The sequence below is a fragment of the Panicum hallii genome, chromosome 6, assembly GCF_002211085.1.
Source record: "Panicum hallii strain FIL2 chromosome 6, PHallii_v3.1, whole genome shotgun sequence".
Lineage (NCBI taxonomy): Eukaryota > Viridiplantae > Streptophyta > Magnoliopsida > Poales > Poaceae > Panicum > Panicum hallii.
Window position 1 is genome coordinate 2625636 of NC_038047.1, and position 13268 is coordinate 2638903.

General features: G+C 47.5%; 5 protein-coding genes across 5 annotated transcripts; 4 read left to right on the forward strand and 1 right to left on the reverse strand.

The window, feature by feature from the left end:
* Positions 1–140: 140 nt before the first annotated feature.
* LOC112896863 lies at positions 141–1233 on the forward strand. Its single transcript, XM_025964986.1, has 2 exons — positions 141–302; positions 580–1233. Exons 1-2 carry the CDS (start codon positions 141–143, stop codon positions 1231–1233), a joined length of 816 nt encoding a protein of 271 aa, XP_025820771.1.
* Positions 1234–1650: 417 nt separating this feature from the next.
* Positions 1651–3574, forward strand: LOC112897475 (factor of DNA methylation 2-like). The gene is made up of 5 exons (XM_025965776.1): positions 1651–1830; positions 1947–2036; positions 2128–2412; positions 2533–2742; positions 2922–3574. Exons 1-5 carry the CDS (start codon positions 1651–1653, stop codon positions 3147–3149), a joined length of 993 nt encoding a protein of 330 aa, XP_025821561.1. The 3' UTR covers positions 3150–3574.
* Positions 3575–3986: 412 nt separating this feature from the next.
* LOC112897239 (pentatricopeptide repeat-containing protein At4g16835, mitochondrial) lies at positions 3987–6507 on the forward strand. Its single transcript, XM_025965495.1, has one exon. The coding sequence runs from the start codon at positions 4044–4046 to the stop codon at positions 5874–5876; it is 1833 nt and encodes a 610-aa protein (XP_025821280.1). The 5' UTR covers positions 3987–4043; the 3' UTR covers positions 5877–6507.
* A 1176-nt stretch (positions 6508–7683) lies between these two features.
* Positions 7684–10486, forward strand: LOC112896441 (glycine-rich RNA-binding protein 4, mitochondrial-like). Its single transcript, XM_025964406.1, has 5 exons — positions 7684–7936; positions 8592–8660; positions 8839–8945; positions 10128–10180; positions 10307–10486. The coding sequence occupies exons 1-5, from the start codon at positions 7852–7854 to the stop codon at positions 10317–10319; spliced, it is 327 nt and encodes a 108-aa protein (XP_025820191.1). The 5' UTR covers positions 7684–7851; the 3' UTR covers positions 10320–10486.
* A 1606-nt stretch (positions 10487–12092) lies between these two features.
* Positions 12093–13238, reverse strand: LOC112897946. Its single transcript, XM_025966354.1, has one exon. It carries the CDS (start codon positions 13145–13147, stop codon positions 12371–12373), a length of 777 nt encoding a protein of 258 aa, XP_025822139.1. The 5' UTR covers positions 13148–13238; the 3' UTR covers positions 12093–12370.
* Positions 13239–13268: the final 30 nt, after the last annotated feature.

A 13268-nucleotide genomic window follows, 5' to 3' on the forward strand; every position in this document is an offset into this window, starting at 1 on the left:
AGGCCCATTTATCCGAGGAGGAGTAGGCCCGTCTTCCAGCCGTTCTCTCGCTTTGCATCGTCGTCTTCCTCCGTTCCTCGTCGATCTCCGGAACGGAAAGCACTGCGGCATTGATCTATCGCAGAGGGAGCGATACGGGGATGAAGACGGAGCAGCTGGACTACGTTCTGGTGCCGCTGGGGCTGGCGGTGATGGCGGGGTACCACGCGTGGCTGCTCCTCCGCGTCCGCCGCCGGCCGTCGACCACCGTCATCGGCGTCAACGCCATCAACCGCCGCATCTGGGTCCGTCACGTCATGGAGGTGCGGGTTCCATTTCTTCTCCCCGTTCTTCATTGTTTAATCAAATGTACATCATATCGTGCTCTTAAACTTCGGATCATATGCATGAACAACGCATGCACCCACCACATGATCCGTCGATGCTCATGCGTTTGCATTAACCTCTTTCCGCTTGATTGTTTATCAACCGAACGAACAGAGAAAAATTCTAACATGACTGCAACCCAAGAACTGATGAATTGAAGCTGAAATCGTCGGGGTTTATCGGTTCTAATAATAATTTGATTTCCTTTTGCAGGAGCCGTCCGGGAAGCACGCGGTGCTGGCGGTGCAGACGATCCGCAACAACATCATGGCGTCGACGCTGCTCGCCTCGACGGCCATCACCCTCAGCTCCCTGATCGCCGTCCTCATGTCCAGCGGCGGCGGCGGCGAGGGCAGCGCCAGCGCCGCCTCCACCGACAACAGCGGCGGCCTCCTCCCGGGCGCGCCGCTGGTGGTGGGCGCGACGGGCGCGCCGGCGCTGTCGGCCAAGTTCTTCGCGATCCTGGTGTGCTTCCTGGTGGCGTTCCTCCTCAACGTGCAGTCGATCCGGTACTACAGCCACGCGAGCGTGCTCGTGAACGTGCCGCCCGGCGCGTGGCGCCGCCGCCGCGGGCGCGCCGCCGCCGTCGGGTACGCCACGGACGTGCTCAACCGCGGGAGCTACTTCTGGTCGCTGGGCGCGCGGGCCTTCTACTTCTCGTGCCCCGTCTTCCTCTGGCTCTTCGGGCCCATCCCCATGCTCGTGGCCTGCGTCGCCATGGTCTGCGCGCTCTACTTCCTCGACGTGTGCAAGGACTGGGCGGAGGAGGGGGACGGAGGCGACGATGATGACGATGACCATCAGTGTACTAGCGACGAGAGGTCGTCAACAGGGCAACAAGGGAAGGATGGAGAGCAGCAGGTGTAGAGAATAGAGATCGACGTAGGTGCAAGCAGAGGCGTTAGATCACCGGACCTCATTTGATCAGTTAAGTAGTAACATCTGCACGAACCTATCTGAGCTCGAGAAATACTACCAGATTAAAAGTTGTGCTTGTATGTAACATCGAACTATCATCACAACTTCACCTTTCCGTCATCAAAAAGACGACAGGACCGCATGTGAAGGTAGGGGCTGCTAGGGCAGGGTGGTGTGCACGCACCATGCGGGTCTTGTCCTTGTACCTGACACGGACCTCCATCGACCCCATCGCCGCCGCCGAGTCGCCGTCTTGGGAGCAAAGCCGATGATGGGTGGTTGGGAAGCTGTATGAATGTTACACTCGTTTATATTTTTCTAAAATGATCGTGTTCATTGTATTACTTATTTATCCTTTTCACAGAAATGCGAAATATGGAGTCTGCTACCCGAGAACATACACAGAGAGTTTTTCAAGAGACTGATAAGCTGAGAAAACAGTTAGTTGAGAAAGAGAGTTACATCCAAAGGAGATCCAGGCAACTAAATGAATTGGTTGCTCAAACTGACATGGAAAGAAGAAAACTGGAGGAAGAGCGGGAAAAGGTATGGATGCATCCCCATATGTCTTCACATTTTAGAAAGTTTCTGAATAGCAGTCACAGTCTTGCCGGTTATGAAATGCTTAGTGATACTTGTCTTTGGTGCTAATTTCCCTGCAGAATGCTGACGAAAATGATTCCCTCAACATGGCTCGAATTGAGCAACAAAAAGCTGATGAATGTGCGCTAAAGCTCCTTGAGAAACACAAGGTGTGTACACTATTCTTTTTCTTGTTGATATTGAGTTTTCTTTTAGTTCTCATGCACCAAAAGCTGATTTGGACTGTACACAATTAAACAGAAAGAGAAGGAGGCTGCTTTCAACAAAATACTGCAGTTAGAAAGGCAGGTGGATGAAAAGCAAAAGCTGGAGCTAGATATTGAACAACTTAAAGGCAAACTGGAAGTGTTGAAACACATGGAGGGAGAGGGTGTTGATGTGAAGAAACGTTCCGAGGAGCTGACAGCAGAACTGAACGAAAGAATCGAGCAGATGGAAGATCTGGAAGCTCTCAATCAAACTCTCGTTATTAAAGAAAGGATGACCAATGATGAGATTCAAGATGCAAAGAAAGAGCTGATCACGGTAATGTCATATGCCAGTATATTTTCAGAAAATCTGTCCTTATTTAGGTGTTGGTTCCGTCAAATTTGGTGTCAGTGTCCTTTGACTCTGGCTGAGAGCGCTTGTATGAATATTTCGTAGGGTTTGTCGGAATTATTAGGTCCTCGTAGCAACATCAGAATCAAGAGGATGGGTGAACTGGATGAGAAGCCCTTTCTTCTAGCTTGCAAGCAAAGGTATGGAGACAACGCCGAAATGGAAGCAGTTAAACTTTGCTCGTTGTGGCAAGAGGACCTGAAGGACCCTAATTGGCATCCTTTCAAGATAGTGACCACAGGCCCAACGGCAGAGGTATGCCCAATGGAACAAATGCACATTTATATCTTCTTTCCAAGTTTTCTGACAATAGCAAGATCAATGTTAATAATAGTTTATATCTCATGTCTAACGGCGATAATCAATCATTCCAAGAACATGCCGTCTGGCAGCATGGAAAATTGGCAACACTAACGTGATGTGTTATTTTTCAGCAAGTCATTAATGACGAGGATGAGAAACTGGTGAGCTTGAAGGAGCAGCTCGGTGAAGACGTCTACAAGGCTGTGACTACAGCATTGCTGGAGATCAATGAGTACAACGCTAGTGGCAGCTACGTGGTATCTGAACTCTGGAACAACAAAGAGAACCGAAAGGCAAGCATAACCGAAGCCATACAGCATGTCCTGAAGCAATGGAAGGCACAGAAGCGTCGAAGATAGATATACATCTCGCTGGAAAAAACTAGGGTTTGTTGTTCTTGTCGCATTCAGTAAATACTCCGCGAAAGTGTTCCCATTCTTGTGCTTGTAATAAGTGGTTGATCACTTGATCTGCGTATCAGCAGGTCTTTCGGTAGCTAACTATATATCAAGCATCAACGGCCAGTCCAGACGCTACTTCTACTGAAGATGATCAATCTGCAGCTGTGTTCAGCTTGGCGGCTGCAAGCTCAAGTAGCTTTATTTATCGTTCCTTTTTTTTGGTCGAAAAAAGTAGATTGGAGAATATCCTAGAGCAGACGTTCTCTTTTTGAGTCTTCGGTAACTGTAACCTTGCCTGGTGCTCCCGTCACTTTGTCAGTGACATGTCTATGGAAGAGTATGGACCTGTCTCCCAATGTGCGTTGTGTCATCTCGCTCCTGCAACAAATTTCGTTGACAGAATGTGGTTATTATTTAGTATTTCGTGCTTTCCTGTGACATGAATGGTACATGGTATGGTAGCAGTCTGAATCTGATGTTCTCAGCATTGTGCATCTAGTTTCGAACTTGCAACGCAGAGTCTTGTGATTAAGTGTGTTTGGCATCTTCATTCCTCTAAAGTACAGGCTCTAGTATTCATATCTTTTTGTTCAAAAAAAAGTTAAGCATGTATAAAACTATTTCTGAACTTTCGGATATCTATAGATGTTAAACTGCTTCGTGGAAATCAAATTCTAGAGGACGAAAATGACGTTTGTGTGGTGGGAAGCCAGGAAGGCTCAACAGTATAGCGATGGCTCCTACCATCCACAGAGCTCACCGTCCTTCCGGCCGTTCGGCGTCGACGCCGCCGTCTCCAACCTCCTGCCATGCCAGTCTCCGGCCCTGGTGCGAGTCTGAGGCGAACGTGAAATGGCCCTGCGGCCTTCTATTCTGACCGCCGGCCGCCGCCTCAACACCGCGGCCGTCGCGGCGGCCGTCCGTCGCGGGGACCTCGCCGGCGCCGAGGAGGCCTTTGCGTCGACGCGGGTCAAGACCACGGCCACCTACAACTGCCTCCTCGCGGGGTACGCCAGGGCGCCTGGGGCCGGCCGCTTCGCCGACGCACGCCACCTGTTCGACCGAATTCCGCACCCGGACGCTGTGTCCTACAACACGCTCCTATCCTGCCACTTCGCCAACGGCGACGTAGACGGCGCGCGGAGGCTCTTCTCCGAGATGCCGATCCGGGACGTCACGTCCTGGAACACCATGGTGTCCGGGCTGTCCAAGAACGGTGCTCTGGAGGAGGCCAAAGCCGTGTTCCAGGGCATGCCGGTGAGGAATGCTGTTTCCTGGAATGCGATGGTTGCCGGACTTGCGTGTTCTGGGGACATGGCCGCGGCGGAGGAGTGGTTCAGGCATGCGCCGGTGAAGGAGGATGCCGTTCTCTGGACCGCCATGGTGTCCGGGTACATGGATGAAGGCAATGTGCAGAAGGCCATGGAGTTCTTCGAGGCAATGCCAGTGAGGAACTTGGTTTCATGGAACGCCATGGTCTCTGGATATGTGAAGAATTCACGTGCCAGTGATGCTCTGAGGGTGTTCAAGGCCATGGTTGACAATGCCACTGTGCAGCCAAACGCTTCAACGGTAAGTAGTGTGCTTCTTGGGTGTAGTAACCTGTCAGCAGTTGAATTTGGGAGGCAGATACACCAGTGGTGTATGAAGTTGCCACTAAGTAGGAGTGCGACTGTGGGCACGTCACTTGTCAGCATGTACTGCAAATGCGGCAACTTGGACGACGCTTGCAAGCTGTTTGATGATATGCACACAAGGGATGTGGTTGCATGGAATGCCATGATTTCTGGTTATGCTCAGCATGGGTATGGAGGGAAAGCTATTAAGTTGTTTGGAAAAATGAAGGATGAAGGAGTGCGGCCAGACTGGATTACTTTTGTGGCTGTATTGACAGCTTGTATCCACACCGGATTGTGTGATTTTGGAATGCAGTGCTTTGAAACAATGGAGGAAGTATATGGAATTGAACCACGGGTTGATCATTACTCATGTATGGTGGATCTTCTCTGCCGAGCTGGTCTCCTTGAGAGAGCTGTCAGCATGATCCGCTCAATGCCCTTTGAACCGCATCGTTCTGCCTATGGCACCCTGTTGACAGCTTGTAGAGTTTATAAGAATTTGGAATTTGCCGAGTTTGCTGCTGGAAAGCTGATTGAACAGGATCCGCAGAATGCAGGCGCCTATGTACAATTGGCAAATATTTATGCTATAGCAAATAGGTGGGGTGATGTCTCAAGAGTTAGGAGATGGATGAAAGATAATGCGGTTGTGAAAACACCTGGGTATAGCTGGATCGAGATAAAGGGCGTGAGGCATGAGTTCAGATCGAATGACAGATTGCATCCTCAGCTTGATTTGATTCATGACAAGTTGGACCGGTTAGAGGAGCTGATGAAGGCAATGGGCTACATTCCGGATCTTGATTTCACACTGCATGATGTTGAGGAGAGTCTGAAGGCACAAATGCTGATGAGGCACAGCGAGAAGCTCGCTATTGCTTTTGGCCTGATTAGCAGCCCCCCTGGGATGAGCTTGAGGATCTTCAAGAACCTCAGGGTCTGTGGAGATTGTCATAATGCAGCGAAGCTTATCTCCAGAATCGAGGCCCGAGAAATCATCCTTAGGGATACTACACGTTTCCACCATTTTAGAGGTGGTAGCTGCTCTTGCGGAGATTATTGGTGAAACAAGTGTAACCATCGTGGCCGCCATTTTCAATAACAATGTCAGACATACACTGGTGTCACCATAGGGCTTGCGACAATATCTGATCCTTTGAACAAGAAAAAAATATATGGAGCGTCAGCGGTCAGCATGTGAGGTCTGAGCAGTTCACCCTGGTGTTTTTCTTGGTGCTTTTCCTTTGGAGGAGAACTGTGCCCTCCAGGCCGTGAGATTCATCAGAACACCTTACCACTGACCGTTGGAGCATGTTGAAAGATCAGGGATAAGATATACTGAAAGCCTGAAACATCTTGGTACTGCGGAGTGGATGGCCCAGTCCCAGCACTATCAGCAGTATTGCAATTGTGGATCCTCACATTTAGTATGCACCCTGTGTTGTCACCTGCTGATACTGAACAGATATTTGATGAGCTGTCTTCTCTGCATTTTTCAACTTGCCAGTACCAAAATGCCTCAAGCGGTCAATGCCCAAATTGTGCCTGGTGAGGCAGGCAGCACCGAGGCCCCCCTCCCATCTTGCTGCACGATTTTCAAGCACCATCGATGGTGGGAAAGTTGCCTGCCCGGGCCGGTGCAGGTGGAAAATCCACAATCCCCTCCCGCTCCCTCCTCCTGTGTTCCCCTCCCACACCCCCCCCCCCCCCCCCGGCCTGCGTCAGCCCCACCCCTCGCTCGCTCGTTCGCGCCGCCACAGTCCCCCCGCGCACGCCTCTCACCTCTCGTACTGCCGCCGTCGCAAGGCGTGAAATGTGTTGGAAAAATTAGGAGTTTCAGTTTTAAATTAATTCAAAGATAAATCATGACAATGATGAAAGTTGTGTACAGAAAACGAATAAATCTAAATATGCCCATAACGTAATTTAAGATAAAGTATTGCAGCAGCAATATCAACCCTAACCAGATCATTCTAGGTATGAAAAGTATAGTTAGGGACAGAAAGTCGTACGTGTCTTGCGTGACTGGAATAACCAGGCAAAGATGACGACGGTGATGATCAGCACCTCCGCGCGCTTGACGACGCCGAGTCGCGCCCCACCGACGAGGAGGTAGACGAGCCGTGGTGACGAGGACGTAGAGGACGGCGATGTGAAAGTGTTCGAGCAGTTGCGCAGAGCCCTTCCCAAAAACCTTATTCGCCCTCTCCCGGTGCAGGATCGCTGAGGACGAGGTTCCGGAGACCTGCTCTCCCGATCACCGGTGCACGCCAACGAACGGGATGAAATAGCGTACTGGGCGGCGCAACGGGCAGGTTGAGGCGTATTGTTATTATGCATCTGTGCCGGCACCCGCGCGTATTTATAAGGAGAACCGCTGGGGTTTTGGCGTCCCAAAACCAGTCGGTTACGAGTCCTAAAAATCCACGCATGAAATCCGTAACAGATTCGCAATCGGCTTTCTACAGCGTTAGCCCGAGACCGGAGAGCCGATTCACAGGAAACGAACGGCTCTTTCTCCCGTGACTGAAGAGCCGATCACCGAGACCAGAGAGAGAGCCGATCGGCAAAAAGAAGCCACACGCGACCCGGATTTTGACGGACCATTCACGTGCACGTCGCGTGCGCGCCCCCTTCACCCGAGCTCGTCGAGGCGAGGCGAGCGAGCGCGCGCACGTGTTCTTCCTTCTTACTCTTACCCACAATTGCAAAAGTATGGAGAGCATCCAACTATTTAAGTTAGGTTCCCTCCACCTCCACTGGCAAAGTGGGATTAACTTGTTGCCATGCATCTATGTTCTAATGGCTGTTTAAGATTTTATAGAAATTATTTGAATTTATATGGGCTAGGCCCAAATATTCCAACAAAATGTTTCGTGCAGCGCTATCTGGCTTGCCTGCTTTGTAAATCGTGCCAGAACGTCTTGGATTTAAGGTAACGAAATTGTTATCGGAGCCCTCGCAAGCTTGCTCTTTCTATTCCTCTGCGCTGGGAATTTTGGGGATCTAGGGTTTGGGGACGGCGGTGGAGGTCATCCCCGATGGTGATGCGAGGTGGGAGGCTGATGGGTTTGTCCTCTCAGCTTCTGGGCATGAGGTGCTTCAGCACGGAGATATTTGTGAGCAGTAAGTAAATCTCGACCGATTCTTGCTTGTTTCTGCCGTCGGGTGATTCACCTTGATGATTGGATTTGTTCCAGACCTTGTGACTGCGTGGTTGTAGGGTACTGGTATGCTTGATTCACGCAGTGTGTTAGCAAGTTTATGCGGACTAGTGACTTTTAATGGTTTGGGCAGAGGGTAGCACTGGTTGGTGCCTTGGTGGTCTAGGCTTTGATTGCGAGGATGTTGAGTTGCAACGAGTATCAGGTGCTACCACAATATGGTTCCTTTGCAAGAGAGTGGGGACGATGGTTTCTAGGATGGGTTGTTGTGCCTTTCTCCATCTTGTGCTAGCCTGATCGCTGCCTAGTTCCTCCAATAGTTGGCCATAACAAATGCCAATCAATTTGGTGTCCTCATCTTGGAGGATATGTGGTGGGCTGTCATTTTCACCTCCATTGGTTATCATGAAGGCATGGACCGTCGCTCTGACGTAGAAACATTATATTGTAAAGCTGCTGTAAATCTATCCAATATCTCCACCTTTTCTGGTAAAATTTTGTTGTGTACATCCAGCCCAATCTCTTATGGAGTTTTGTTTTGTCTGATGTTGTTTGTTCTTAGTGTAATGCGGTTGTGGCACGTAGTATTCACTCATTTTTTATTGTGTTTTTTTCAGGATTATCATTTTATACGACAGAGGAAGAGCTCAAAGATATCTTTTCACCATTTGGCAATGTAAAGGAAGGTACATTATCTGTGCTATTATAGGCCTGCCTCGATCTGTTTTCCACTTCCAGGCAATCTTTGTAATTATTTCTTAATGAAACTTGGTGTTTGATTTTGTAACAGTATTGGTTATGTTAGTTGAATCAAACTAGACTTCTTTCAGTTTGATATCGCTTTTTGTATCTTATCAAGTGCAGCCCGACTTATGCGAGATCGCCAAACTGGAAGGATGAAAGGATTTGGCTTTGTCAAATATTCATCGCAAGCGGAGGCGGAGAAAGCTGTTAAGGCAATGGATGGAAGGGTATGTGCTTTTTGCTTTGTTCACTTGTTTCCAGTAAAAACTTGATTTACTGATGCTAATAAGTTGTGATGTCTACAAATTGTTAGCTTCAGTTGTTGCCATTTATTTTACACGATACTGAAGAAAATTCATGATCGCATGGTGTGAGCTCTGATGTCATCTCTTCTTAGCTGAACCATCTCAAAAGTTCTTATTTTCACTTTTTCTATACCTACTCATATTCTCACATCCTGAATGTCTTAATTATTATAACTATTTTCAGAACAATTGAAGTTATTACATCTGCCCTTTGTCTTAAGATCTACTGGGATGCATTCCTTTGTGAAAACACCTGTGTTGGATGATTGGATTGAGTTAATGCATTTTATGCATTTTATTTTCTAAGTTAGTGACTAATTTTTCAAAGAACCCTAAGGTATGTCTTCTTTTTTTGAAGAATGTAAGGTAGTGGCTCTTCGATTTAGCATTTCTTTGTATCTTGCTGCTTGTCATTGATAAGGCAATCTAGATTACTGCATCAAAAGGATAAATTTATGTAAACAGCACAGTTTTTTGTTTGGTGATATAAATGTATTGCATTGAGAAAATTGCAACCTTCTTAAGGTACTTTAGCAATCGGCAGAACTACCTTGGGGTACTATGGTGTGACAGTTGCAGATAATATCATGATATTTTTTTTTGGAGATGGACTGAAAATCACATGGCCATGGTTATTTGTCCCATTGTAAATAGGTTCATTGCACTTTCTTTCTGCAGTTCTTGCAGTGTTTTCTAACTTCTCACGAAATCACAACCCAGCAGCTAGCTTGAAATTATTAGTTTCCAACAGGCGATGGAAGCCGTCTGGAACATAGTTTTATGTCGATTTGCAGCTTTATTGTTTTGTTAATGCAATTGTATTTTGGCAATATTTTCTTGACAAAAAAAACTCCAGTTGTTGTGTTATATCCATAGATTTTTCAACTTGTGAACATGCTGAAACTCCAGCATCAATACTCCTGCTTCATGATCATGTGTTGATCCCTGACTTTCAGTTTCAGTGACTGAATAGTGAACAAATTATAAAATGAAAAACATGCACAGGCTTAATTCCTGAACTAGATGTGAATTAGCATCAGCTTTTCATGTTTACATTATTTGGATATGTAATCTTCAACTTTCTCTAAATTACTATCTAAACAGATACTACGCGGAAGATTGATTTTTGTGGAGATGGCCAAGGGACCCAAAAGCGAGTAGGACCCATCCATCGCTTAAGATTTACCATTTTCTTCCCTAGCAGTTCTAGGCTTTTGGCTTTCACCTACAAGATTGATTCGCGAAGATTATCTTCATAAAGTCTTACTGCTTTCTGTTTTTAGATTTTGTTCATGAGCAATCACATTTGTTACTGAAGCTGGTGACTGGTGTGCTTCAACTTGTTTGTTCGTGTCTTAACCTGGAACATAAGAAGAGTCTTCAGATTATGTCATATGCCTGATCTCGCGATTGCTGTTGTAAACATGTATGCGGAAGTTGATGTTTTTAGCTTTTTATTTCTCGATCTCTGCTACCACGTCAGCTGAAAAGTTATGGGGCGTTGTTTTCTGTTGGCCTGGGTAGGAAATGGTTTGGCAACTTTGTGCATACGAAAAAGTCTGATTCACAGAAGCTTTTGTAACTAAAAGCTGAGAAGAGAAGATTGTTGAAGACCTTTCTTAATTAAATCATCCTAAGGAAGTATTACTAAAGTGTTGTAAAAAAATTAATTCCTGCTAAGACAATATTGTAGAAGATTTTCTTCATCAAGACCTGCTAAGAGAAGGCAGCTAATAATTTTCTTAATTAAAGCCTGCGAAGAGAAAATTGTTGAAGATATTATACAGACCATATAGTAGCTCGCTGGATTATTAAAAAAATCTAGTAGCTTTCGTAGATTTCTGCAATAATATTTTTGCTGAAACTGAAAGTTTTACCCAAGCTTATCTTCCTATTGTTTTACTACTTGTCGTTTTTAGATTCTTGTTGGAGCCTGTTTTGGTTCATGAACAATCATATTTGTTACATAACCTGGTGTGCTTAAACTTGTTGATTCGAGTCTTTTTGTTTCCTAAAAGATGAGAAGATTTTTGTAATTAAATGCCGAGAAGAGAAGATATTTGCAGATTTTCTTATTTAAAGCATGCTAAGAAAATATTGCTACTAATTTTCTTAATTAAAGCCTGCTAAGACAATATTGCTAAAGATTTTTTTTTATTAAAGACTAGAAAAGATTGCTAAAGATTTTTTTAAAGCTGCAAAGGAAATATAGTTACATATATCATAGAGATCATATAATAAATCGTTTTGATAACAGATTTCTGAATGTGTCCCGGGACAATCTCAACAAAGATTTGTCCCAGACTCCCTGGACACGTGAATTGCATGCCCAGAGCACCACCGGTAAATACAGTCTAGAGCGGGGACTTGTAGTGAACACTGCGAAATTTTAGTTTCGGGGGCTTGAAATGTAAATTTCTATGTACCACAGCAGCAGCAAGCAAGCAGCAGAGAACACGGAATCCAAATTTCGGAAGAGAAACATCTCAAATTTATAAACCAAACACGTTGGTTCCATCCACGGGAAATCTCGAAATCTAGGCAACCAATAACCTGAGCACTAAATTGTGAAGGAACCAAACCAGAAATTTTCTCATGGGTAATTTCATAAATGGAATCCGAATCCATCACAGCCGAAAATCAACAATGTTTCAGGGAAATCATTTCTGACACAGCAGACCACCGAAAAAATCCCATATGAAGCATTGTTTTGTTTAAATCTTCGGTCAGTTTTTTTTTTGTGTCCTTCAAGTTTCGACTGAAAAAGAAAATGTTACAACTCATTTGTTTCCTGCTCTTCGGACTACTGAATCTATGACGTGTCACATTTTTTTTTTGAAAGGGATGACGTGTCACATTTTAACTGGACAAAGCAGTGATTAAAAATGAGACTGCAATTTCTCGATTGATAAGTTGGTTTCAATGGCTTCGAACTCCTTCAGAAGATGGGCTCGACGGGGCCCATGTACCGCCTCACGGCCCACACAACCATTTTGCCGTAAAACAACATGATCAAAGTACACACATGACACCTCAAGTTTTTCTGAAAGGACAAAGGAGGACACCTGAAGTTGACTTTGCATCGTCACTGACATCAGAGACTTCATTTGCACGGGGCTCAAGAAGGTTTTTGGTACAAACACCAAGGATATCACATTTATTTGCTACAGTACAGTACGATCTGGATTCAACGAACATTGAATCCTGATCTTCTTTTTCTTTTTTCCTGAGAAGTTCATCCTCTCTTGGCAGCATTCACATCCTCTGTTGCACTTCAGCGACAAGCAGGGAATCTTGCCGTCTGAATGGAAAGCAGAGAAGATGGTTGGACTCCGTTGGCATGAATTTCACACGCCTTCTACTGGCATCAGCCTGCCGCTGGCGCCCGTCTTCCTTTCCCGGGCGTGGCCGTCGCCATCGCCGGCGCCGTCGTCGTCCTTGTCCCACTCCGTATAGACGTCGAGGAAGTAGAGCGAGGCGACCATGGCGATGCAGGAGGCGCACATGGGGATGGGCCCGAAGAGCCAGAGGAAGACCGGGCAGGAGAAGTAGTAGGCGCGGACGCCGAGGGACCAGAAGTAGAAGCCGCGGTTGAGCGTCCCCGTGACGTACCCGACGGCGCTGGCCGGGCGGCGGTGCGCGGCGAGCGGCACGTTGACGAGGAGCCCCGTGTGGCTGTAGTACCGGATGGACTGCACGTTGAGGAGGAAGGCGACGAGGAAGCAGACGAGCACCGCGAAGAACTTGAGGGTCAGCGCGGCCTCGCCGGCGGCGCCCACGACGAGGCTGCTGCCGGCGCCGCCGGAGCCGGAGAAGAGGCCGTGGGCGGCGCCGCTGGCCATGAGCGCGGCGACGAGGGAGCTGAGCGTGATGGCGACGGAGGCGAGCACGGTGGAGGCCATGATGCTGTTGCGCATCGTCTGCACCGCCAGCACCGCGTGCTTCCCGGACGGCTCCTCCATGATGTGGCGGACCCAGATGCGGCGGTTGATGGCGTTGATGCCGATGACGGTGGTCTCCGGGCGGCGGCAGATGCGGAGGAGCAGCCAGAGGTGGTACCCCAGCAGCACCGCCAGGCCCAGCGGCACCAGCACGTAGTCCAGCTGCGACCAACCCCTCCGCATGCCTGAATGAACTACCAGCTCTTCTACCTCCGGCTAGCCGGAGCCGGTGCTCACCGAGTGTGACCGGGTGATATATTGAGGTGATCTCGATGGTTACTACTCCAATGCAAGGCACCGAGCT